Source organism: Lithobates pipiens, unplaced genomic scaffold, assembly GCF_037356315.1.
Source record: "Lithobates pipiens isolate NorthernLeopardFrog02 unplaced genomic scaffold, aLitPip1_a1.2 Scaffold_1, whole genome shotgun sequence".
Taxonomy (NCBI): Eukaryota; Metazoa; Chordata; class Amphibia; order Anura; family Ranidae; genus Lithobates; species Lithobates pipiens.
In genome coordinates, this window is record NW_027507685.1 from 225,534,212 (window position 1) to 225,559,779 (window position 25,568).

The window sequence follows — 25,568 nt, forward strand, 5'->3', positions numbered from 1 at the left end:
TTAAGCCTTTAACACTTTTATGCCCCGTACGGGCTTAACCATAGACAGTAATGCAACATTTTGTGTTTTGGAATTTTTTGTTGCCTGAAGAGATCCCTACTTTAGATTTTTCCATGTTTCATGTTGTTCATACAGGTGCATCAACCATTGTTCATATTTTATATTGTTGTCCTTATACAATGCAATGTTTTTCCTAGGGGAACTACATGGGTATGATATCATTTTCTGTCTGTGTTCCTGTTGATTTTTAGCAAAGAAAGTAAGGCTTAACCATGTGTCTAGCATCATCTTGCCCATTAGGCAAATTAGATGTGGGTTTCTCTGCATCCTATTCGCATGACAGGAGAGTGTGTCTGGCTCGCAATGGCATGGGTTCACACACATATGGGTTGACCCACATTGAAGAAGGGCCCTGTGTGTCTTAGGATCCGAATTAGGTCTGAATTCAGGCAAAAATTCGGACCTGTTTTGCATCTGAATCGGTGTACAGGGATGCACTGGACCCCTTGCTGTGAGCTGCAGCAAGTGTGAACACACACTTAGGAGTCTATACAGTAGCTTTCCAACAGTCCTCTTGGCAATTGTTAACGTGACAGATTTTTTTTGTTGTTGTCAGCAGAACAGGAAGGGAGGAGAAATCTTCCTAGATTGGCTAGAATCAGTAGCATTCATGAGAGGCCAGTGAGTCAAACATCTCATTGACAAGCATTCAAAATTAAAAAAAATATGTTATCAAAACCCATCAAACAATCTGTTCTCATAAGTCTTTGAAGGGGAATCTGTACTGTGAAATATATGGAGGCTGTCATTGCTGATCTCTTTCCAAAAGTACAAGTTGCCTGGCTACAATACTTTCACTTGCTTACTGATAACACATAAGTCCTGAACCACATACTTGTTGTGGGCCTGTGCCTCCAAAAGTACTTACACAACTGGATTAATATCCAGGAAAATAGCATCTTAAAAAAGAAGTTCGGAAATGGAAAATAACAAACATTTATACTTACCTAGATGGCTGCAGCATCGATCCGTTGCTGGCTCCACACCGAGAACTGAGTGATCAAAGACCTCTGATTGCTCAGTTCATAGGGTTGGGTGATTATCAGTCACTGTTCTGTGCTCTGCTCCTCCAGCACTCACTGATGCTCTGGGGTGTGCAGGGGACGGCAGCAGCTGGCTCAGTCTCACAGGGGTATGCTGAGAGACTGAGCAAGCTGCCGGTCAGGCATCTGGGCAGATACCAACATTATTGTCAGGACCGGCTCTGTGACGTTGGCTGTGTCAGCTGAAGTGGGGGTCACATAATAAATAATTATTATAATAATAAATAATAATAAAAGAATAAGTGCACTTCTGTGATGTGACCCATAGGAGAAGTATGTCAAAAGGACCTTTGCCAGGACAGGACAGGTCAGCAATGGAACCCTTACTATAAACCAGCTAAAGATAGGATAACTTCGGTCTCTTATGAATTATTTATGATGACCCTTTTAGTATGGGGTTTATTTACTAAAACTGGAGAGTGCAAAACTTAATTGAACAAGATGGGGTGAGAAGCTGATTGTCTACCATGCACAGCTGCCTCCGATTCTGTGTGCTCCAGTTTTAGTAAATCTCCCTCTATGGGTCATCTTTCAAAGAATGATGCATCAGTAGACCAACTTTTCTCAAACTTTCGAGCCCACAGATTGGTGAATAGATTGTGGAAAGTCTTCAATATGAAAATGAGGAATGTTGAGTACCTAGACTATTTGAATCCTAGGGCAGATTTTTTTTTTTTAACACTTTCGGTATACAACAATAAAAAATAAATAGCAGACAGTCACCCCAAATGACATCTTACATTGATATTCTATGGGAAAGTTTTCAACTTTTATTGGTGGTCAGTGTAAATGGGAAATTAAATCACCAATGAACACTGCTGAAAGAACCCTTACCAACCTCAGGAGGAAAGCTTGAGAAGGTTGGTTGAGAAAAGCTGTGGTAGAACATTATTAGGTCATCAGTCTGCTGGTCTGACCACAAACAATTTTGGTACCTGTGAATCCTGCTTGGCACGAACAGTTATATCCATCTGGGTGAGGATGGCATAGTCCCCCGTTCTCACAATGGACAGTGGTGCACTCATTAATGGGGGTATCACAGGATGGCCCTGTCCACCCTACATCACAGACACACTGAGAACTGCAAGAGAAGAGAAGCAAAAGAATAATATTAACGAGGGATCACAAAATTGCATTTGCTTGAAAGTCAAACCCCCAAAATAATTAATTGTTTATCTGATGTGCATGATGTGACTCATTCTTGGCATTCTTATTATTACTGCCTTTGAAGCAATACCCTGGTGTATCTCCAATGTCAGAATGGAATATTATTATTATTTGTCTATCAGTATATCCACTATATTATAGGTTAAAAAATAATATGCTGTATATGTTGGCAGTTTACATCATAATACACAAATTCTCTATTGATTGTATCAGATTCATGGTATCGATTTTTTAATGTTGTACATGTATTGGGGGCCCACTTATGCCCTGCACATACGACCGGTTTTCTCGTTGGAATAAACTCTAAAGGTTCTTCCGACGGAATTCCGCTGATACTGTCTTGCGGACACACGACTTTCAAGAATGCGGTGACATACAACACGTACGACGGGACTAGAAAAAGGAAGTTCAATAGCCAGTAGCCAATAGCTTCTGTCTCGTACTTGCTTCATAGCATGCGTCGTTTTTGGTCAGTGGGGTCAGGAACAGCATACAGACTAGCGGTTTTCCCAATAGGAATTGGTTCCGTCAAAAATATTTAGAACATGTTCCATTTCTAGGTCTGTCAGAATGTTCGAAAAAAAAAAAAAAAAAAGTCAGATGAGGCACACACACGATCAGAATATACAATGAAAAGCTTCTGTCTGACTTTTTCTGTCAGACATTCTACCAATAGTAGACCTTTTGTAGGCTTAATGGGCAATGCAGCACTACTTTTCTCTGTTCATTTCTCCTGGGAACAGAAATATGGCCACCATAAATCATGGAGTCCTTCATGAATTATCTAAGGCAAGAGTGTCCAACCTTTTGACCTTCCTGGTCCACACTGGAAGAAGAGGAATTGTCTTGGACCACCCATAAAATACACTAACAATAAGGATAGCAGAGGAGCAGAAAATGTTTGGCAGATCACAAGTTAACGATCACTGATATACAGTAAATAATGTACCTACAGTATATATCAGTAATAAAACGTAATTTAAAAAAAATATTTTTTATTATAAAAGTAAAAGAGGGCAACATAAAACGAGTGCGTTATTTGACACTCCTTTTGATGAACTAACACATCAATATCTGTCTCGAGGGATGAAGTAGCAATTCTTAATAAATTATCAAGGTTCTTCTCAGATATTTTGGTTCTAATTTTGCTCTTCATTTGCTCATACTTGAACAGTGGCTCAAAAATATAGGCGCTGCCGAAAACTGATGCCATAAATAAGGTGTAATTGGGATGGGTGGGATTTTTTTTGGGGGGGGGGGGGGGGAGATAAAGTCCAGTAAAGAAACACCGTACAATTTTCCTCGTGTTTGCAAAGCTAAAAAGCATTTTTACAAAAAAAATCAACAAATTTAAATAAGTTTACGATTTTGTGTTGGGCTGCATTCATAGCCATCGTGGGCCGCAGGTTGGATTATCCACTGCTACATATTATAGTTCTATGGCATATAACAAAAGGGTTGATTTATAAAGCAATGGTGTGGATATTCTGTGGGCATACTGGTGATTTACGTAAAAATACTTCCCCATCTCCCTACTAATCTACCCCCCCCCTGGATGCAGTGTGTAGTAAACCCCAAGGTGTCCACCCAAGATCAGTTAGCTTTATCTGCTTTCTGTTATAAATGGGCCCCATATAATTTTTGTAACTATATTATAAAGAAACTCAAATATGCAAAAAAAATTGTAAAATGTTACTAATTGTAAATACATGAGTGTTCATAACTGATTTCAATACATAAGGCTTTTATTTGTTTGATGTTCGTTTTTGAGGAAATATTCACAAGACAAAACAACCTTCTCTTCTTGTTGGACCCATAACTGAAAATGAAAATCTTTCTCAGGGACATGGAACAATCCTGGTCTTGTCAGGAGCGTCTAGTGCTCCTGCTCCTCATTCCAGCATCCTGGTTTTGGCCGTGGCATTTTCCTTGTCTGTCTGTCCACCTGCAAGGTGATTAATATGGCCAGTCTCTGGGTGGAGACCAAACCTGATTTAAGCCAACCAAACCAGTCTCATGCTTATGATAGAATGTGTAATACCTGCCAAAGCTACCTGTTTGTCTTTGCTAGATTGGATTACCCTGTTGATGACCTTGGATCGAATATCAACTATTCTCTGAACTCTGGCTGTTTTTGAATTCGGATTTTGTCCCTGACTATTCTGAACCTTGTCTGTCTGCCAACAGCAAGTACCCATTTGCTTTGCTCAGTTTGCGCATGCCCTGGTGTGGTAGCCAGGCATTATAGCTTTGTGTATACTTCCTGGGGCCTGCTTTCCTTATGGGAAAAAGGGCTGCTATAGGTGGAGAACAAAGAAGCCAGCTATATAGGGATGAGCTTCGAGTTTGAGTCAAACTCATGTTCGACTCGAACATTGCCTGTTCGCCGAACAGCGCACAATTTGGGGTGTTCGCGGCAAATTCGAAAAGCCATGGAACACCCTGTAAAAGTCTATGGGAGAAATATAAAGTGCTAATTTTAAAGGCTTATATGCAAGTTATTGTCATAAAAAGTGTTTGGGGACCTGGGTCCTGCCCCAGGGGACATGTATCAATGCAATTTTTTTGGGAGCAGTGATTTTAATAATGCTTAAAGTGAAACAATAAAAGTGTAATATTCCTTTAAATTTCGTACCAGACCCCCAAAGCATCCTCCCAATGTTGAGGGCATGTGGCCTGGTACGGTTCAGAAGGGGGGGCTTCGTCCCCCCCTCTTTTCCTGCGGCCTGCCAGGTTGCGTGCTCGGATAAAGGATCTGGTATGGATATTTGGGGGGAACCCCACGGCATTTTTTTTTTATTTGATGCAGGGTTTCCCTTAATACCCATACCAGACCTGAAGGGCCAGGTAATTGAATTTGGGGGAACCCCAAGCTTTTTTTTTTTATCAATGACTTTCAATGACTGTTCTCTGTATTATGGGGACAATTCATTATAGCCGCTTTTAAGTGCTTTTAAATGACTTTTTTTCCTGCAGAAATGACACTTTGTGCAGGGACAGTTCTAAGCATGGGAAACATGCACCCCTTTACAGGCATAATATACACACCGCCAGGTACGAAATTTAAAGGAATATTACACTTTTATTGTTTAAATTTAAGCATTATTAAAATCAGTGCTCCCGAAAAAACTGCAATTTTTAAAACTTTTTTTGCATTGATACATGTCCCTTGGGGCAGGACCAGGTCCCCAAACACTTTTTAGGACAATAACTTGCATATTAGACTTTAGCACTTTTGATTTTGAACGTTCGAGTCCCATAGACTTTAATAGGGTTCTAAAGTTCACACAAATTTTAGGTCTGTTCGCAGGTTCTGGTGCGAACCAAACCGGGGGGTGTTCGGGCTTATCCTTACAGCTATAGTGTATGACCACCTTCGTTAGGGGTAAGCGTGACAAGTCTTCACTGAATCCCACCATTGATCCTGTAACTTTCTGGCCTCACCTGTTGTTTTGTATCTGACTGCTGCCATGAAGGCATGTTGTATTGACGGAGGTGATATTCTCCAAGGTACACTCGGGAAGGACAGTTCCTGGTGGGCAGGAACACTGAAACCCATCATCCAAATCTTGGCAGGTGCCTCCATTCTGGCATGGTCCGGACCTGCACTGATTAATGTCTGTTTCACAATGGGTGCCTGAAAAGAAAATGTAATTTACTGAGAACAGAATTAAGACATCAGTTACAAAATGTACAACTACGGTAAGGGTAATGATTAAAGGCTCCAAAAAAGGAAGCCTGAAGAAAAAAAAATATCTGACCTGAGCATCTGATTAACATAGCTGTAGTGCCCCAGTTTACATCCGGCTTTAAAAAAGGGAAGATAAATATCTAAACGATCATACCTGCCAAAAAATGCAATTCTAACATCCCGGTCAAACAGCACTGCCAGGATTTTACCTCCTTTTTTTCTCCTGAAGGATTGTGATTGGATAGTGAAGGAGCAGCAGCATACCGGTTAGGTTGACCCCTCTTATAAGCCAACTTCACCTCCAGGTGACTGTACTTATGGCTAGTTTACTTACAAGGCAACCCATCTTTCCAAAAATCAGGAGCAATCTATAAATCAAAAATCACCAGATCTGGTCTGTATTCTATAATAACTTTTAAGCCTTGTACACACGATCGGATTGTTGGCCAACAGAGCGTCAGACTTATGTCCAAAGGGCGTGTGCCAGGAACTTGTCTTGCATACTAACGGCACACAATTGTCAGCCAACAAATACGAACGTAGTGGCGTACTACGTGGAATTTCAGCTCTTGAGCGCTACCCTTTGGGCTCCTTCTGCTAATGTTGTGTTTGGTGAGCATTGATTCCGAGCATGCATGTTTGTACTTTGGACTCTTGTGTGACAGATTTGTGTACAGACGATTCGAAAATCTGACAACAGACCATTGTCCGCCAAAAACGTACTAGCCTGCCATCCAACATTTGTTGGCCGAAATTTGGACAATTGTCTGAAGGAGCATACTAACGGTCGGATTTTAGACCAACAGTCTGTCATCACACAATCCCCTGCCAACAATCTGATTGTGTTTACGAGGCTTTAGTGTCAGAATCCCAGTGCTTGTGTTCTGGGGCAAGGGGATTTCAGTGCTAATCCAAGTGAAATATTGTATAAAAAAGTCACAATGACCTTTAACCTCAACCTAATTTTATTCTGACTCTAAAACTTGTAACTAAACCCTAAAACATAACCTATCTCTTAAAATGTATGTAAACTTAACACTAAGCCCTTGTACACACGGTCGGCCATTCCGACAACAAAATCCATCGGATTTTGTCTGATGGATTTTGTCCGAAACTTGTGTTGCATACACACGGTCGGACAAAGTTGTCGGAAAATCCGATCGTTCAGAACATGATGACGTTATTTCGTTACGACGGGACTACGTTCAGGCTAGTAGCCAATAGCTTTGGTCTAGGAATTTGATCTGAGCATGCATGGCACTTTGTCCGATCGGAATTCTCTACACATGATCGGACAAAGTCCGATCGGATCATGTTGTCGCAAAGTTTTATAGCCCAGCTGGAAAACTTGGTCCGTCGGATATTCCGACGGAAACAGTCCGATGGAGCCCACACACTGTCGGATTATCCGACAACATAGTCCGATCTGACATTTTCCATCGGAATGTCCGACCGTGTGTACAAGGGCTTAAAGTGTATGTAAACCCTAACAATGAACTTCACTTTTTTGTAACTTTTTGGTTTGTTAAATATATCATTGGACGTATTTTGTTATATCTGTTTGATATGAGTTAACAAAAACCTGTTGATCTTATCAGAAATTCAGAGCTGTTATCCCCGAAATCTCAGATATTCAAGAGTTATCCCAACGAGCCCTCCTAGTTCTCATCTTGGACTACAGGATAATGAGCCGTTATGTTGTGGAGATCTGGGAGCGGGAGTGGTTTAGTAGTGAGTAGTTTACAAAGGACAACTGGGCAGGGCTGACACCACTCTGTGTGTTGTCAGCCCACAACAGGCCATAACTGCTGAGTACATTTCTGACAGATCATCACGTGTTTTGTTGCACTTGTTGGGTGGTCAAAGGGGATAAAGCACAGGAAAATGTACATGTGCTGCAGACGTGTACTGTGTATTTTTTTTTGTCCTGCATATGGTTTATATAATTTTTTTTCTTTGCCTTGGCTTCACATTGGATTCAAAAATTTATTCATATGCACTCATCCTTAAAATTACTGGTCTTATCTCAAAACACATCTACAACACATGGACTGTCCGGTTGACAGAGAACAAGCTCACTGCAGTTTCCAAGCACATGAACAACGGCTCTGTTAGAATACCTATGGGGTCTATCAGTGGGGCTTCAGGTCTCATGAATGTGCTCAGGAGTGTTTTTTTCATTATTGTAAAGAAAAGTAAACTATCTCAATCACAATTACAACAAGATTTAAAAAAGTCCGATGTGTCCCACTGATTTAAATGAAGTGTGAATTTTAATTTGAGGGTTCACTTTACACAATTTGGCCAATTTTTGCCTGAATTAAGTGATGACTATATGTTCTTAGGAACTACACTACCTGTACCAACACCCCCAACTGATCGGTTTAGAAGGAAATACCAATTTTCCAGGTTGGATTATGCTGGCCTGTTGCTTTTGCTACCTAGAAATAAGTACAAAATCAAAGCGGTCTGCTCAGTGCATAAATCCACATACATAGGTGACAGGAGCATTTATGTTTTGATTCTTCTCAACAGATAATTCGGCAGTTGGATGTTCATACAATCACACAAAGAAAATGCCAATAAAAAGGGAATCTCCAATCCCAGAGAATGCCATTTGTGATGAAACGCGTCGGACAGAGTCTGTGTGTGACTTTATTACGTGTCGGCTAAGTTGGATGACACTGTGGCAGGACTGCTTTTAACACTACCTTTCATTTTCCACTGCCTCAATGTATTATTTTTTATAATAAAGTCTACATAAACATTATTACACTATGAGGCTTCACCCTATTTATACAGCTTTTTAGATCCAAAAGGGTGGGTTCATTCAATCCATTATTGACAGTGCAATACCAGAAGTTATTGGCCAATGAAAAAGTTCACTTTGGAGATGAAGTTTGCATTTTTGATCTCTGTAATTCGAGATCAACTTCATCTGGTAAGAGGCCCCCCTTTCTATATAAGGAGCACTAAAGCACCTTTGAGTAGAAATTTCCTTAAGCAATGATCACTTTGTCACCATCATTTGAGTAGATGCATTTTTTGATGGACTTTAACATTAAGTCTGAGAGAGACGTTGTTCTTGCCTTGGAAAAAGGACGGAAAGTCCGAAACATGTCGGCAATACTATCTACTGTACATATCGTCTAAAGCCTGCTCTGAATTAAGCATTGTCAAGTACTTTTTGTCTATATGCATTTTGTACTATATACCTATGTATTTTGTAAATTAATAAAAAGTATACATATATATTTTAATTACTCCTTGGTCTATTGGTTTGAAATCCCTAGGGGCACTAGCTGTGCCTTTTGAGCACCGGGCTTCTATTACTTTTGCTATTTTTCTGGGATTCTGATAGACCAGCCTTCGACTCACAACCATTCTGCACACAATTGTCTATTTCTAAGTCTGAGAGATATTCCACATTATATTTTATCAAATTATTTTGAGTTACTCATTTGCACTTTCACTTTTCACATGTGATTTATAAGTTTCAAAATATTTTTTGTTTTTTTTTGTTTCATTCATCAGTTTGAATTTGCATTTATCTACAGTGCTTTGAAAAAGTATTCACACCCCTTGACATTTTCCACATTTTGTCATGTTTTTTCATGTATTTTATTAGGATTTTTATGTGATAGATCAACACAAAGTGGCACATAATTGTGAAGTGGAAGGAAAATGATAAATGATTTTCAAAATGTTTTACAAATACAGTTGTGCTCATAAGTTTACATACCCTGGCAGAATTTATGACTTCTTGGCCATTTTTCAGAGAATATGAATGATAACACAAAAACTTTTTTTTCACTCATGGTTAGTGTTTGGCTGAAGCCATTTATTATCAATCAACTGTGTTTATTCTTTTTAAATCATAATGACAACAGAAACTACCCAAATGACCCCGATTAAAAGTTTACATACCCTGGTGATTTTGGCCTGATAACATGCACACAAGTTGACACAAAGGGGTTTGAATGGCTATTAAAGGTAATCACCCTCACCTGTGATCTGTTTGTAATTAGTGTGTGTGTACAAAAGGTCAATGTGTTTCTGGACTCCTGACGGACCCTTGCATCTTTCATCCAGTGCTGTACTGATGATTCTGGATTCTGAGTCATGGGGAAAACAATTGTCAAAGGCACCCCCCAATTTAGTGTCCTCTGTCCCCTGCAACCCCCACTGTAGTATCCTCTGTCCCCTGCACCCCCCACTGTAGTATCCTCTGTCCCCTGCACCCCCCCACTGTAGTATCCTCTGTCCCCTGCACCCCACCCCTGTAGTGTCCTCTGTCCCCTGCACCCCACCCCACAAACACACACTGTGTAGGTAGAACTCTCCTACCTTACACAGGTGTACAGCAAGCAGAGCAGTGGAGATCGGCATCACAGGGCTGGATGGGGGCGGGAACTACTGAAGTTAACTTTTCACATTAACAGGCTGGTGATTGGTTTCTGGGATCATCCGGCAACCTATCACATGCTGTTTAATGTAAAAGGTTAACTCCAGCAGTTCCCACCCCCATACAGCCCTGTGATGTTGGCCGCAGGCCGGGCACTCGCATTCAGCGTTGGCAGGCCAGCTGTGGCCCACGGGCCACAGGTTGCTGACCCCTGCCCTAGAGACTCGGGGCTATAGCCCCAGTAGCCATCCCCTAGCGACGCCGCTGCCAATAAAATACATTTATGTTTTTGGTTTTAACGTGACAAAATGTAGAAAATTGTAAGGGGTGTGAATACCTTTTCAAGGCACTGTATGTATAATTTACGTGTTAGTATATGTACATTTTTTTTTATTGCACTTATTCATGAAATAGTCATTTGTTGTTTTTTGTGATTTAAAGGGGCCGTGCACCAAATTGTCTTTCTCACAATAAAAAGTACTAGCAGTATAGAGGTCTTCAGTAAATGTATCCCACTGATATGGAACCCAGTCAAGATACAAAATATACATTAATATTTTCTTATGTTACCTGAATACCCAGGGTCACAAAAACACTGGAATGAGTTCACCAAGTCAATGCAATGTCCGTGAATGCATGGGTCACTGCTGCACTCATTAATATTCGTGTCACATGTGGCACCTGGGGAAACAACAAAATGTAATATTGTTACAATTTATGTGTTTAATAAAGTTAAAGAAAGATATCTAATATTTACCATTACTTGTCAAAAAAGAGAACCTATGGGAAAAAAATCTTTCTTTTCCTTTTGTTTTTTTTCGCTGTCAGTTTTTGTGAACTCCCTATAAAATAATAAGGCTAACAAGGGACAGGTTCAAGATAATATAGACAAGCTTCCATCACCATCAAGAGCGATATACCCTCCCTTTAAGATTGTAAGCTCTAACGAGCAGAGCCCTCTGATTCCTCCTGTATTGAATTGTATTGTAACTGTACTGTTTGCCGTAACATTGTAAAGCACTACGCAAACTGTTGGCGCTATATAAATCCTGTCTAATATTAATAATAATAAAATTATATAAAAGCCCATTGCATCCTTAAAAGCCACCAAAACAACATCACTTTGGCCTTCCCCATTGGAACCAATGTATTTTACCAAAATTATGACATTTTACCAAAATCTCCAGATTTTCATGGAAATTTCAGGGGAATTAAAAGTTTCAATTTTGCTCATCCCTAATTTTAAAGTGGCCCTTCACACATTGGCCATCATTGCACTCTTCCTCTCCTCCACAATGTAAAATGTAGAATTATTTTTTTCTTCTTTGTTTACCTTACATTTTTTCAGTTTTCCCGCCCCTTGGCTGCCATCCTCATCTAGGTGAGTGAGTAAAAATTATAGAAAAGGGCTGGGTTATTAATTCCTTCTATTTACGTCTCTTGTAACTCAACTGATCAGAAGTAAAGTTATACACTCTATTATACTGTAGGTTGGCGCCTATTTCTGGTACCTGCAAAGCTTTATGATGTGTGAAGTCCTGGGGACTTGCTGTGAAGCCATAGTAGTGATAAACTCAAACCTCATTCCTAATCAAGAATAATACATCAGCAATGAAATGTTTCAGTATACAGGCTTCGTAATGACCATGGTCAACCAATGAAACATAGAAAAGTGACAGCAGAAAAAGATCAAGTATTCTATCGAGTCTGCCCATTGTTTTTTTTTTTTTTTCATTGATTTTATTATGTGAGTATAGATGAACCTAATATTATGTTTGAAGCAATTTACTACTGATTGTCTCACTACCTCTACTGGAAGTTTATTCCAGGCATCAACTACCCTTTCAGTAAAATAATACTTTTTAAAATTAGTTTTGAAGTTTCCTCCAGTGAGTTTGAGGTCATGTCCCCCTGTTCTAACATCCACCAGCTCAGTGATGTCGCCATGGAGGAGTGGAAAAGGAATCCAGTGGCAACCTGTGAAGCTCTGGTGAACTCCATGCCCAAGAGGGTTAAGGCAGTCCTGGAAAATAATGCAGGGCACACAAAATATTGACACTTTGCGCCCAATTTGGACATTTTCACTTAGGGAGCAGGCAGCAGTGGCGGTGGAGATGTCTATTCCTCCAGCACGTGTCTCCTCTGCTCCTAAGTGGTAGGCATCCAATAGGATGGCACTTTGGCCAGTCTGGAAACAGGTTTTACATCATGCCTTCTGATTGGTGGGGAGGATCTTTAGTGTGAAAATAGCGAAAATTAATTCGCTATCGTCACACAATTGAGTGGGATCAGGGCACACTCTCTGTGCCCCAAGCCTATCTTTTTTGTAGCTCTTATCAGGTGCTTAAAAAAAAAGTGGCAGGGATGGGGGGCAGCGCCCGTACACCCTCAATGCACGGCCCGCTACTGCTGGCAATTAACCAGCAGCTGAGCACAGAGCTCTGAGAAGGAAGGGCGGAGCCCAGCCCTGACAACCGCACATCATTACTGCTCACTGATTGGTTGCTACAGGTTATTGTACATCATTACTGCAGGGGTCTCCAAACTTTTCAACACTAGGGCCACATTGTAGATTTTACAAGTATTTGGGGGGGGGGGGGGGGGGGCGAAAAAAAAACAATTATGTACAAATGAAGAGTTTTCCCATCATCAGTGTCCCCAGCAGCATTTTCCCATCATCAGTGTCCTCAGCAGTTTTCTCCATCAGTGTTCCAAGCAGTTTTCCCCATCAGTGTCCCCAGCAGAGTTTTCTCCATCAGTATTCCCAGCAGTTTTCCCCAACAGTGTCCGCAGCAGAATTTTTTCCATCATCAGTGTCCCCAGCAGAATTTTTTCCATTATCAGTGTCCCCAGCAGAATTTTTTCCATTATCAGTGTCCCCAGCAGAATTTTCCCTATCAGTGTCCCCAACAGAAATTTCCTCATCAGTGTTCCCAGAAGAGTCTCCTGTACATTTATGTCTGCAGATTTATGCCCATTTGCATGTTGCCTCTGACCACTGTTTTAGCCAACGTCAGCTCTCCTGCACCACCCAACTCCCACCCACTGCTACACATGCAGGCTGTATGGTGGAAGGAATTTTAATGTAAACAGCGGGTGGGAAGCCAGGAGGTGCCACGCTGATGACGTCACCTCCTAGTAGCCAATCCACAGCACAGCAGCCAATCCCCTGGCAGCACGGGTGTGGGGGGGGGGGGGAGCGGCCTTGTATCCAGGACCTGCCAGAAACACTGCCGAAAATAGCAGCTACTTTTAAAATCCAGCAAATCGGCAGTGATGTGTTGGCAGAGCCTGGGTAAGCTGTGAGCCGGACAAATCACACCTGCGGGCCGGATGTGGCCTGCGGGCCAGGGTTTGGAGACCTCTGGTCAAGTAGATAGAAGGCGTGGAGAATTCCTCATAGGGAAAAATATAAAAAAGCTTTGCCAGATTGTATGGGTATGAAAGACCTACAATGATGGGGGATCAGTTACCTGTGATACCAGGCTCACACAAACACTGGAAGCCATTGAGTTGGTCCTGGCAGGTGGCACCATTATGGCATGGTTGACTGATGCACTCGTCAATGTTTTCCTCACACAGCTGGCCTGTGAATCCACTTAAGCATTCGCAGGTAAAGAAACCAGGGTGGTCTACACAGACCCCAGAATTTTGACAGGGCGAGCTGGAACATTCGTCCACATCGGTTTCACATCTATGGCCCTGAAAACCTAAGAAGGAAACAAGTAATAGATGGCATTAGCAAGAAGGGGTACAGATGTAAGTCATGCTCTTATTATAGTGTATGGGGCAAAAATGAAGCTGATATCTATAGCTACCAACTATTAACCTTGCTCTTTTTGTTGAAGAGGGGGTTCTCTCTAGTGACTCCATTCACATCTGAGCAATCTGATGTAAGTTTCCCAATGCACTCAACATCAAGATTCACATTATAATCAGTGGTGACCATTCACACCCGAGTGTTGTGCAACATTAAGCTTGCTGCTCGAAGCTCGAAAAGTACATAAGATTTTTTCAGGCAGAGCCATACGCTCTCAGTAACTAGCTTTCCATCGGTTAAAACAAAAAAATGCTCAAGCCTGAAAGCGCCTGAAAAGCGCATGTACAAAAAACTAAAAACTCAGTCATCTGAATGCTCGCACTTGGCAGGAAGTGCCCATACATATACACAAGTACAGAACCCCTATGGCCCTTGCTCCTACGGGTGCAAAAAGAAAAAGAGAAGCACATCTAAGTGTAGACTATAATGCAGTTTAATACACTCAGCATGCAAGCAATTCACATGGTATAAAAAACAGGAAGGCTCATCAGTGATAAAAACGCCATGGAAAGTCGCCACTGCACAGTGGGGAACACTGGAGGAATCTGGACTCTAAGTCACTGACATGAACGTGGAAACCAACCAAGACTTCTGCCATTGGGGCCGAGGGCTGGAAGGCTCCATTGACCATGTAGTGACGTCACTGAGGAGGAGATGCAACGCATTTCTGAGCATGTGCAATTCCTGGATCGAGGCATTGCGGCCCATGCTCAGAAACGTGTCCAAACTCGTCAACCCTTTCCAGCTTTCGATCCCGATTACAGATGGCCTTGGCTGGCTTCCACGTCCATTTCAGTTACTTAGCATCCAGATTCCTCCACAGTGAAGAAAGCTGATGAGCCTTCCATGTGAGTTGCTTGACCTGTGAGTCTATTAAACTGCATTACAGTCTTCACTTAGAGGCACTTCTCTTGTACCTTTTGTCTCCAAATTTTTATAGTCAGCTTCTGCTCTTGAGACAAGCTTGCCCTGGTGGATGGACTGATTAAACTTTTAACCTTTATGCCATGGTTCTCTAGAATTTAGGACTATTTTTAACAAATTCTATATACTCATTGTGTCCTTTGAGTGTTTCATCCTGTGTGCCTACTTCCTTGTTGTTTTTTGCTTGTATGGGTGCGCATGCGTGAGCTCGCACAGACGCCAAGTGGCGTTTTAAACTGGTCTTTGCATGGGATCCCTGTCTTTGGTCTGCTATGTTTCCTGAGCTTCCTTTTACCCTCTCCTGTGATTGACCTTCTGCTGTTGACGCAATCAGCCTGTGACTAAACACTGCCTGTACTGACCCTTGGCCTGATCTTCTGGATTACACTTCTGCCTGCTCCTTATGACTGTCTGCTCCACTGTTACCGATCCTGGCTTGGCTTCTGACTACTCCTCTGCCTGCTGTCTTCATTTGATCAGCCTGCTAGTTGGTGATCGGGTCTGCCCGACACTGTTAACGGACTTTACTCTAGTGCCCATGCCAACTAACCTGTGCCTGACTTGCTGCTAAAATTGCCTGCCAGTGCCCAAATGGTCTGCTATTCCAGCTGCCTCTGGGACGCACGGTAAACTTGTTAGTACCCGCCAGCGGTAGGTCTGTCAGGCATTCATGCCACTCTGTGCTCTGGTGCTCCCTGTTACCTTATCAGGTGACCATGTAAGAGAAGCCTACCTCTGCATGTCAGACTCCACCACCAGGTACGTGACAACATTCCAGTGTCAAAAGAAATCCAACACATCCCTTGCTGAATCAGAGCTACAGCAGGAGCTTTGCTGGTTGCAGAGTTCTAAGTTTGACTCAGCAGAGGCTGTCAAACCTCTGCAGAGAGACCACTGTTTTCATACAGAGAGTAGGGATATTTCTCGGCAGCATGCTTCCAGGGGACAGACTTTTCTACTCAGGCTGTGGCTGCTTTTTAATAAAAATTTACCTCAAGACTTTGTACACCATTTTTGTTTTAAATCATTAGTAATGTATTCAGTGGATTTAAAGAGGAAGTAAACTCTCCCACTCTGATGCTTCTTTTCATTTAGTCTATTATAATAAGTAATTATCAGACTATAGCCACTGTAATCCAGTAATCCAAATCGCATATTACTTACTGTTTAAAGAAACTTTAAAAAACTTGTTTCCAGGGGTTAGGCAGTGCCATCTTAAGTATTGTTTTCTGAGTCCACAGTGGAGTGTATTTCCGCCCCTTACATTGAGCACTTCCTGTACTGTTAACCAAGCCTCCTTCTCAATCCAACGTTTCTATGGCAACCCTGCTTCCCTGTTCATAGCTTACTTGTTTATTTCATAGTATTTACTTGTGCTGATGTCTAATGTTTCCTTTGTCAGACTTATCAGCTTCAGCTGATAAGACTGCAGTAATGGCCAAGTTTAGACTGTATGTGAGATCACATGGTCACATGGTGTGTAGGAGGAAGCTCTGAGTGATTAGCAGAGTTCAGTGGTGTGCCTAGGAAGTCCTGATAACAGATAGATAAGACATAGAGAGTGTGCCGTAAATCAGGGGAGATCTGGGCATGCTCAGTGACTTTATTCTACAGAACAACAAGGATTACAACAATACTAAGCAAGTAAGGAGATATCTACAAGCAGTGTTCATTAGGATTTTTTATGCGGATTTACATGGGACAAAGTTGTGGGGGAAGGTTTACAACCACTTTAAACTGAAAGTTAATTTGGGCTTCAGGAACTGATTGAATACTCACCTGGATGACAGGAACAGTGAAAATCATTTAACAGATCAGTGCAGTTTCCTCCGTTTACACAGGGAGAGCTTAAACACTTGCTAACTTCCCGTTCACAGAAAACTCCTTCAAATCCTGGAGAAGAGAATCAATTAAAACGGTTATCCATTATATAGCTAAAGAAGTTGTTTATTCAATACTCCAAAAATTGCTCCCTGGTTTATATCATATGTACAGCTATTTCAGTGAAGCAGGAAAAATGCAGTAAAACATGCCTCACCTCCTGGATCACCAGCAGAAGAAGGGAGGTCCTGATCCCTCTATATAGATCTTTAGTTACCACTAGAAGCATCACCAGCAGGAAGAATGAGTTCCCAATTCTTCTATATAGATCTTTAGTTATCACTAGAGGGATTGTCAGCAGGAGGAAGGAGGTCCTGATTCCTCTATATCGATATTAAGGTATCACTAGAGGGATCACCAGGAGGAAGAATGAGGTCCAGATTCTGCTATATAAATCTTTAGTTATTACTAGAGGGAACACCAGTAGGAGGAAGGAGGACCTGATTCCCCTATAAGGATCTTTAGGTATCACTGGAGGCATCACCGTCGGGAAGAAGGAGGTCCTGATTCCTCTATATAGATTTTTAGCTATCACTAAGCGGGATCCCCAGCAGAGGTAAGACGGCCCCGATTCCTCTATATAGATCTTTAGCCATCACTAGAGGGATCACCAGCAGGAGAAAGAAGATCCCGATTCCTCTATATCGATGTTTAGTTATAATAGTTTTTATAAAAAGCTGAGTACAGGGGAATGATCTAAAATTTTCATGGGGGAAATTCAAGAGTGACTTTAGAAAGTATTATTTTGCCAAAAGAGCAGTGGATGCTTGTAACAGACCTTCATCAGCAGTTAATTAACAGTAGGGGTCAGTTTATAAAACATTTGTTGCACAAATGTCAGAAGCATTCATGAAAGTTGAACAAAATGCCCTGTGTTTTTTTTACGACATTATTGCCTGTATCGTCAGCTCCGTCTAGTGGTCAAAATGCAGTAGTTTTCAAAAATACTATAATGAGAACACTATACCACATTTTGGCCACTAGATGGAGCTGATGATACAGGAATTAATCCCTTAGAAAAAATATGGGACATTTTGTTCAACATGTTTGCATGCTTCTGACATTAGTGTAACTTTTTTTTTATAAACAGACCCCTAAAGCCCCGTACACACTATCAGATTGTCTGCTGAGTTTTTACTTCAGATTTACCAAAACCATATAATATGAGGTCAAACCTTAGGAGTTTCAATGTGTATGCAATCAGGCAGGCCCTTCTACTATATGGTTTTGGTAAATCTGAAGGAAAAACTTAGCAGACAATCTGATAGTGTGTACGGGCTTAAAGGGGAGGGCCACCCTGAAAAACAAAAAAATGTTAATAATTACAAAAAATCTAAAAAAAAAAAAATGAAAAATTTTTTTTTTTTTTACTTACCAGAAATGCCTGTTGCTAGGCACTTTATCCTAATCTTCCTCTTCCTCCTCCGCGGAGATCTTCTGTCTTCTCTCTTCGTCGCGGCGTCTTCTGGGTAATGAGTCGCGCTGTGTTCTGGGAACTGTGTGTTCCAGAACACAGCGCGTCCCATTCAGAAAGCGCTGCGGGACTCGCGCATGCGCAGTAGCTGCGGGACTCGCGCATGCGCAGTAGGAAACGGGCAGTGAAGCCATAAGGCTCCGCTGCCTGTTTCCCTTACAAGGGATGGCGGCGCCGGGACCCGAGAGCCGAGGGACGGGTCGGCCTCGGGCGGCCGACATCGTGGGCGCCCTGGACAGGTGAGTGTGTTTATTAAGTCAGCAGCTGCAGTGTTTGCAGCTGCTGACTTTTTTTTTTTTTTTTTTATAACCGGCCCTCCTCTTTAAGAGCCAGTTCACACAGGGGCAACCCGGGATCCGACTTCAGATCACCCCAAGTCGCGCTGTTGAGAAAATCATTGGTAGGATCCGTCTTAATGTACACTACAGCAGCCGCTCCGACTTCAAAAAAGGTTCCTGTACGACTTCAAGTCGTCTCCAAGTCGGATCTCCATCTATATTGAAGCGACAATGTCGCCTCTCTAATATTAAAAACCGGTATGGGTTCCCCCTCCAGGGGCAAGCCAGGCCCTTAGGTCTGGTATGGATTTTAAGGCACCCCCCTTTCCCAAAGCACCCACCCCCCCCCATGTTGAGGGCATGCGGCCTGGTACGATTCAGGAGGGGGGGCGCTTGTTTGTCCCCACCCCCTTTCCTGACTGGCCAGGCTGCGTGCTCGGATAAGGGTCTGGTATGGATTTTGGGGATACCCCCATGCCGTCTTCTCGGCATAGGGGGGTTCCCCTTAAAATCCATACCAGACTTAAGGGCTTGGTATGCTCTTGGAGGGGGAACCCATGCCGTTTTTTATTTAAAATTTGGCGTAGAGTTCCACCTCGAGAGCTGATTATTCTGTGATTGGCCACGGCCAAGGTCGCCCCCAGGGCGACTTAAAGTTGCGTTGTAAGTCGCCCCAAGTCATGTTGAAGTCACGCTGTTATTCATACTCAAGTCATGTTCAAGGTGCCTCCAAAAGTCGCACTGGAAGTCGTGTTGCCCCTGTGTTAACCGGCTGTAAGTGAAAATAAACATGGGTAAATGCCAGGTCTATCTTCAGACCAATTTTTTTTTAAAAAGGCAGATTTCACGCCCTCCTTGGTCTTTTTCCGTCATCAGTCTTCTATGTTTTTATCACAAAGGTATGTTTAAGCATTAGGATCATTGTTTATGTAATCTTCTTTACCTGCCAATAACAAAAATGATTTCCTGACATCCTTGCTGCTGGCAGAGATACAATATTACTGTTGCCAGAGACATTAGACCAGGAGATGGTTTATGAACTATTCTTTGGTGTCTCTGTCTCAGACAAGCCAGACAATAGCCTCTTTTAAATAACTCCTAGCGTCAGATATTTGTGTTCATTTTTCAATCTTCCTTTCTTCCAAGCAAGCCGGCACCATTTTTGTGAGTTCCGGAAAAACAGCCCTGAGTTCTATGGCTGTAACTGCTCAGCCAGTTTGTGTCTTTCTACTCTACAGAGAGGATCAGCACAATGCAGTGTATTAAATCACTAAAACACACCACTGTTGAGGATGAAAAAGCAAGAAAGAGTTGCATATTGTTTCTGGTGCACCTCCATATGATCCTCCTTACCGGGCGTGCACTCACACTCGAAGCGACCCAACAAGTCCAGGCACGAGGCTCCATTGAGGCAGGGATTGGAGAGGCACTCATTCTGGTCTGTCTCACAGCGGGTGCCGGTATATCCAAGGGGGCAGCGACACAGGAAGGAGCCCTCCGTGTTTACACACTGTCCATGGTGTTCACAGGGAGAGGGACCTGGGGGACAAAAAAGACAAATTAGCAAAATTTTCATTGATAATACACAAAAGTGTAATTTAGCTTCTTCCTGCCCAGCCCCGGCATCTCTTTCATGGACTATAAAGCCCAGTAGGCAAGAAGGTCTCCCCGATCATATTACCACTGTGAATGGCTGCCACAGTAGTCACATAATTGTGAGTTGGTCCCACTGGGTTTTGATTGTTACTAAAGACTAAGAGCTGTCCTTGACAGCTCAGTCGCTGTGCTGGGAGTGTGCAGTGAGCATGCTCCAATTACAGAAACCTCAGCCGCTCATTTTTGCATATGTTCGGCTTGGGGTGTTAAAGCCCACGCTCCTTGCCCTGGCACGTATACATTATGTGGGCAGCAAGTGGTTAAAGTGTTAATAAAGGTCAGTTATAATTGTTCTTAAAATGTTCCCTACCCCCTCTTCCCCCCTTCCCCTTCACATACCAATCCTGCATACTCTGTATAAAAAGGATTTATGTACTTACCTTTTTAGAATCCATTCTGGATTGTAGCAGATTGTGATCCAATATGAACGAGCCCTTCCTAAGCATGACCTAATTTCCTTTACTAGGTAAAAGAAAAATCCTTCCTGGTCCCTAAAGGCAGGGGTCTCCAAACTACAGCCCATGTGGCAAATCGTTTCCGCTGCAAGATTTTATCTATCCTGCAGGATGGCACTTCCTCTGCCCAGGCTTACTCTGCTCCTGCCTACTGCTACAACCAAACTCCCAGGCTCTGCAAGTTGTCAGCCATGCTGTAAATGTGTGAAAGGGTGGACTCTGATGGGTACTCTGATGTAAGGTGGGACTTTGATGGGGATTCTCATGTATGGGGGGGAGGGGGGCTATGATGTACTTTCATGTAAGAACTCTCATCTAAGAGGGTTCTAATGTAAAGGGGACACTGATGAAAGGGAGGACTGTGATGGGCAGACTGATGTAAGGGGCTCTCTGATGGGAACACAGACATAAAGGGGAAATCTTATGGAACCTCTGATGCAGGGGGGATTCTGATGTGGATCCTGTTGTAAAGGGGACTCTGAAGGGGACCCTGATAGAAGGGGGAACTCTGATGGTAGGGTGGATTTTGATGGGGACACTGATGTAAAGAGGGGCTTTGACAGAAACTCCCATGTAAGGGGGCATGTAAGGGGGGACTTGGCTGGGGAGTCTAATGTAAGGGGGAACTTTTATGGGGGCTCAGATGTAAGGGTGGATTCCAATGTGGACTCTGATGTAAGGGGACACTCAGAAGGAAACTCTGATCTAAGGGGTTTCTCTAATGTAAGAGGGGCTCTGATGGCCCTCCTTATCCTTTTTTTTTTTTTTTTAACTTTCAATAGTTTTTTATTAAGTTTATCAACAATAACATAGATACACAGGTACAATTTTTTTTTTTTTAGGCACAATAGTTCATGAAGCACAAATAGTAGTCTACTGTGGTCTCCCGCCTGACCCTGACCCAGTCCCCATTCGTGCCACCTCCTTGTCTTTTTCAATGACCTTAAAGTGACCTTAAAGTGAATACCTTATGGACCATTTAAGTATTTATACATTGTGATCATATCACCCCATAAAACTCCTTTCTTTAAAGTGGAAGTAAACCCATCGATTTAAACAGTTAAAAAAAAAAGAAGGCATGCCGGGAATGCTAACTGCACATTGGCTGTGCTCTCAGCCAAACTATCAAACCATCCAATGGCTGGTGTCATAACGGATCACATGTGCAGCACCATAGCAGTTGAAGATTAAACAGAGGCAAAGATGGCAGCTTCCTTGGCTGAAAACGATAGGGGAGCTTACTTCCACTTTAAAGTGGTTGTAAACCTTTATGTATATGCAGTGAAGTGGCTGCATGGGTGATACACGGGTGATACACAGAGATGAAACCAATGCTCCTACACAAGTTGTATCTGTTTATCAGAAGTCTTCTCTACATCTGTTGAAATCCCAGAGTTTATAAAGCTTGTCTGGGCTGTCAGAAAACAGTGGGTGGAGAGCTGAAATTATACACTACAGAGCCCAGTGAGGAATTGATTGGAGGGAAGGGACACACACACATTCACAAAGCACACAGGAACTCAGAGTCCTCTCCCCTGTCACCTTTTTTCTCTTGGTGTCAGGAAAACTTGTCAGAAGTGACATATTTCATGTCTGAGGTTTTCAACCTCTTTAAGGAAAAATACATTCAGTTCATGAAATCTTTCATCATAGCTGAGGTTGTTGTGTTATCATTTCTCTGTGTGTATAACTTAGTTTATCACTGCTCTGTATCTTTAAGCTGTGTTCTCTTGTCTAAGCTGAACTCTCTCACTGTACTTCTGTATATCCCCCCTCCCTTCCTTCTCCCTGGTATCATTCCACTGTTTCCCGTCTTGGTGTAGACATCTTTCCATGTGGCTTACAACATCAAAATTTTTCTACCTATGAGTACCCTTGGATCTATAGAACATTCAAAAGGCTTCATCGAGTTAAACTGTCTGAACTGATGCAAGGGATAAATAGATCACCAGGTTGTATAAGCCCTATATGAAGCTAGAGATAAGCTTATGGCCTTGTAGTTGATTCAGAACAGTAGAAACAGAGTTTTACAGTCTAATTACAAGATTTCTGCATGACCATCCAGATACAGACAAGATTAACTGCCGTCATTGCAAGGAAGAACAAGAGAGCAGCACGTGTAAGACTCATAACCTGAGTCCAGGCTGCATGGTTTCATATTGCAGCACACGCATGCTGCTGGCTTATCACGCAGTCATTACCTGCCTGTGTCATCATGAGTTACAAAGGCTCTTAATGTGAACACACAACAGCCCCAGCACAAGACTCTGACCCAGCTGAGTTACCCAAATGCTCAGTCAGTAATGGAGAATTATGAAGCTTTAAGAACTTAAAGCGCTGTGCAAACTGTTGGCGCTATATAAATTCTTAATAATAATAATAATAATAATAACTAAACTGACAACTAGCCTGAAGTAATTTTGGGAAAAGGTTGTTACTCAATCTAATACACTGTCTATTGAACTACTACCACTAGCGGGTACCATTAGACAACTTTCTGCTTCATATGAGCAATAAGTTCATTAATGTTTTACAAAGTATGGAAACGGAAGATTCACTGGAGGAATTAAACAGCTTCCAGGTTTTTAACCATTTCAATACCAGGCACTTTAAGCCCTTCCTGCCCAGGACAATTTTCGGCTTTCAGGGCTGTCGCACTTTGAATGACAATTGCGTAGTTATGCAACACTGTACCCAAACTAAATTTTTAGAATTTTCTTCCCACAAATAGAGATTTCCTTTGGTGGTATTTGATCACCTCTGGGGTTTTTATTTTTTGTTAAACTAAAAAAGACCGGAATCTCTGAAAAAAAAAAGTTTTTCTTAGTTTCTGTCATAAAAAAAAAAATTCTCCTTCACCGACAGGCACCGAGGAGATGGCACTGATGGGCACTGATGAGGCGGGACTTATGGGCACTGATAAGGTGGCACTGTAATGTAGAATTGATGTGCACTGATATGCAGCACTGATGGGCACTGACAGGCGGCACTGATGGGCACTGACCGGCAGTACTGACAGGTGTTACTGCTGGGCATTGATTGGCACTGTGATGGGCACTGATTGTCACTGTGGTGGGCACTGAGAGACTTTATTGAGAAGGCACTGACTGGCAGCTGTTGGGCACTGATTGGCAGCTGATGGGCACATCTGATGGGGGCTGTGCTGATAATCAATGTGCTGATTATCAGCACAGACCCCCCCCCCCCCCTGACAATGAGAACCACTGATCGGCTCTCCCTGTCAGCACGAACCGATCAGTGCAGACAAAGGTGCAAGTAAGAAAGACAACATCATCCTAAACATAGCAGATATGTAAGATCCCCTCAAATGCACTAAAGACTGTAGAAGAGATTTGCTAAAACTGGAGCATACAAAATCTGGTGCAGCTCTGCATAGAAACCAATTAGCTTTCAGATTTTATTGTCAAAGCTTAATTGAACAAGCTGAAGTTAGAAGTGGATTGGCTACAGGGCTCAAGTCCTACGGGAACGCATGGGAACGGAGTTACTGTGCTTTTTCCACAACAGGAACTCAGTTCCCATTAGCAGCCGTGTCCTGCACGACTTTGAAGTATGTGAGCTGTGTGGCAGGTGCTACACCAGCAGCTGCCGACACAGCTCGCAATAGTAAGTGCCGCACACCTGACCATTCAGGCATTGCCAGTAGGGGGCCCCATGACAGCTTCGGCTTCGATCTACCTGTCAATCACAGCTAGCTGACGGTTAGATCAGGTCCCTGCTGCTAAGAGATTGTATTTAGTCAGACCTCTTGTAATGTGCTCCTCCTGATTTTTTCTGTCTCCTCATCTTCCCCCCCCCCCCCAGTCTCCTGCATACTTGCTATGTGTGTCCTGCTGAATCCCCCCTCCTCTATCTTCAGTGTCATATGATGAGAGAACCCAGAGGAGGAGCACAGCTATTCTGCTCACAGGACATGCAGGGAGAGAGGTGAGCTGAGGGAGGAACATCAGTTTGGGGTGATAAGCTGAGCACAATACCTGGCAAAGTGTAATGCCCGGAGAGAAGTTTATGTGGAAATATGTGAAGGGTTGGAATAGCAGCGAGTGTGTGTTGGAGCCCTGCAGAGTTTGCAGCCCCCCAAGGTAACATACATCTCCTAAGCAGGAACACATCACTATCTCCCCAAGCATTCTGTGCAGATAATGTGCAGTTAATTTATGACCTTTCCATTTAACCCTGTGTTATCCAAACTCTGTTCAATGAAAAGTGTAAACTCATCACATAAACACTCTATATACAAAATAAAATTCCCCAATAAAGATCAGAACATGATGTTCACATGTGCATGGAAGCACAATTTAATGAATGCTGATTATTCCGAGAATTAACGTATTTATTTTTATTGAGGATTGTTTTTTTTTTTAATGTACTAACAGTTAAGCTTCATACATATAATACGAAAATTGGATGAAAAATACCACTTTTGAAGCGTTCGTGCATATGAGCGTATCATTTTTATTTTTTTGGTGGGCGAGTGGATCTTGGGTGGGAGTTTCCACACTTTTTTCCCCAGGACTTGACCCCTGATTGGCTACCATGCACCACTGCACCAGATTCTAAGTGCTTAAGTTTTAGTAAATCTCCCCCTATGTCTTAAGCCACTACAGTGTATACTCCATCGTCTCCAATGCTCCGAACATAGAGACTTCTTCACAGCATCAGGTCAAAGAGGTTCCAGCAACTTCCTGCTTGA

General features: G+C 42.5%; 1 protein-coding gene across 1 annotated transcript in view; it reads right to left on the bottom strand.

Annotated features, from left to right (window-relative positions):
- The window catches only part of NOTCH4 (notch receptor 4), a 127,680-nt gene that overhangs the window by 51,604 nt on the left and 50,508 nt on the right, over window positions 1–25,568 (bottom strand). Inside the window, exons 8-13 of the mRNA XM_077483835.1 lie at window positions 20,097–20,282; window positions 16,890–17,003; window positions 13,840–14,076; window positions 10,937–11,047; window positions 5,715–5,907; window positions 2,039–2,184 (exon numbers count right to left, since the gene is read on the bottom strand). Of these exons, the coding sequence (XP_077339961.1) occupies window positions 2,039–2,184; window positions 5,715–5,907; window positions 10,937–11,047; window positions 13,840–14,076; window positions 16,890–17,003; window positions 20,097–20,282 (987 nt within the window). The remainder of the gene's footprint in view (window positions 1–2,038; window positions 2,185–5,714; window positions 5,908–10,936; window positions 11,048–13,839; window positions 14,077–16,889; window positions 17,004–20,096; window positions 20,283–25,568) is intronic.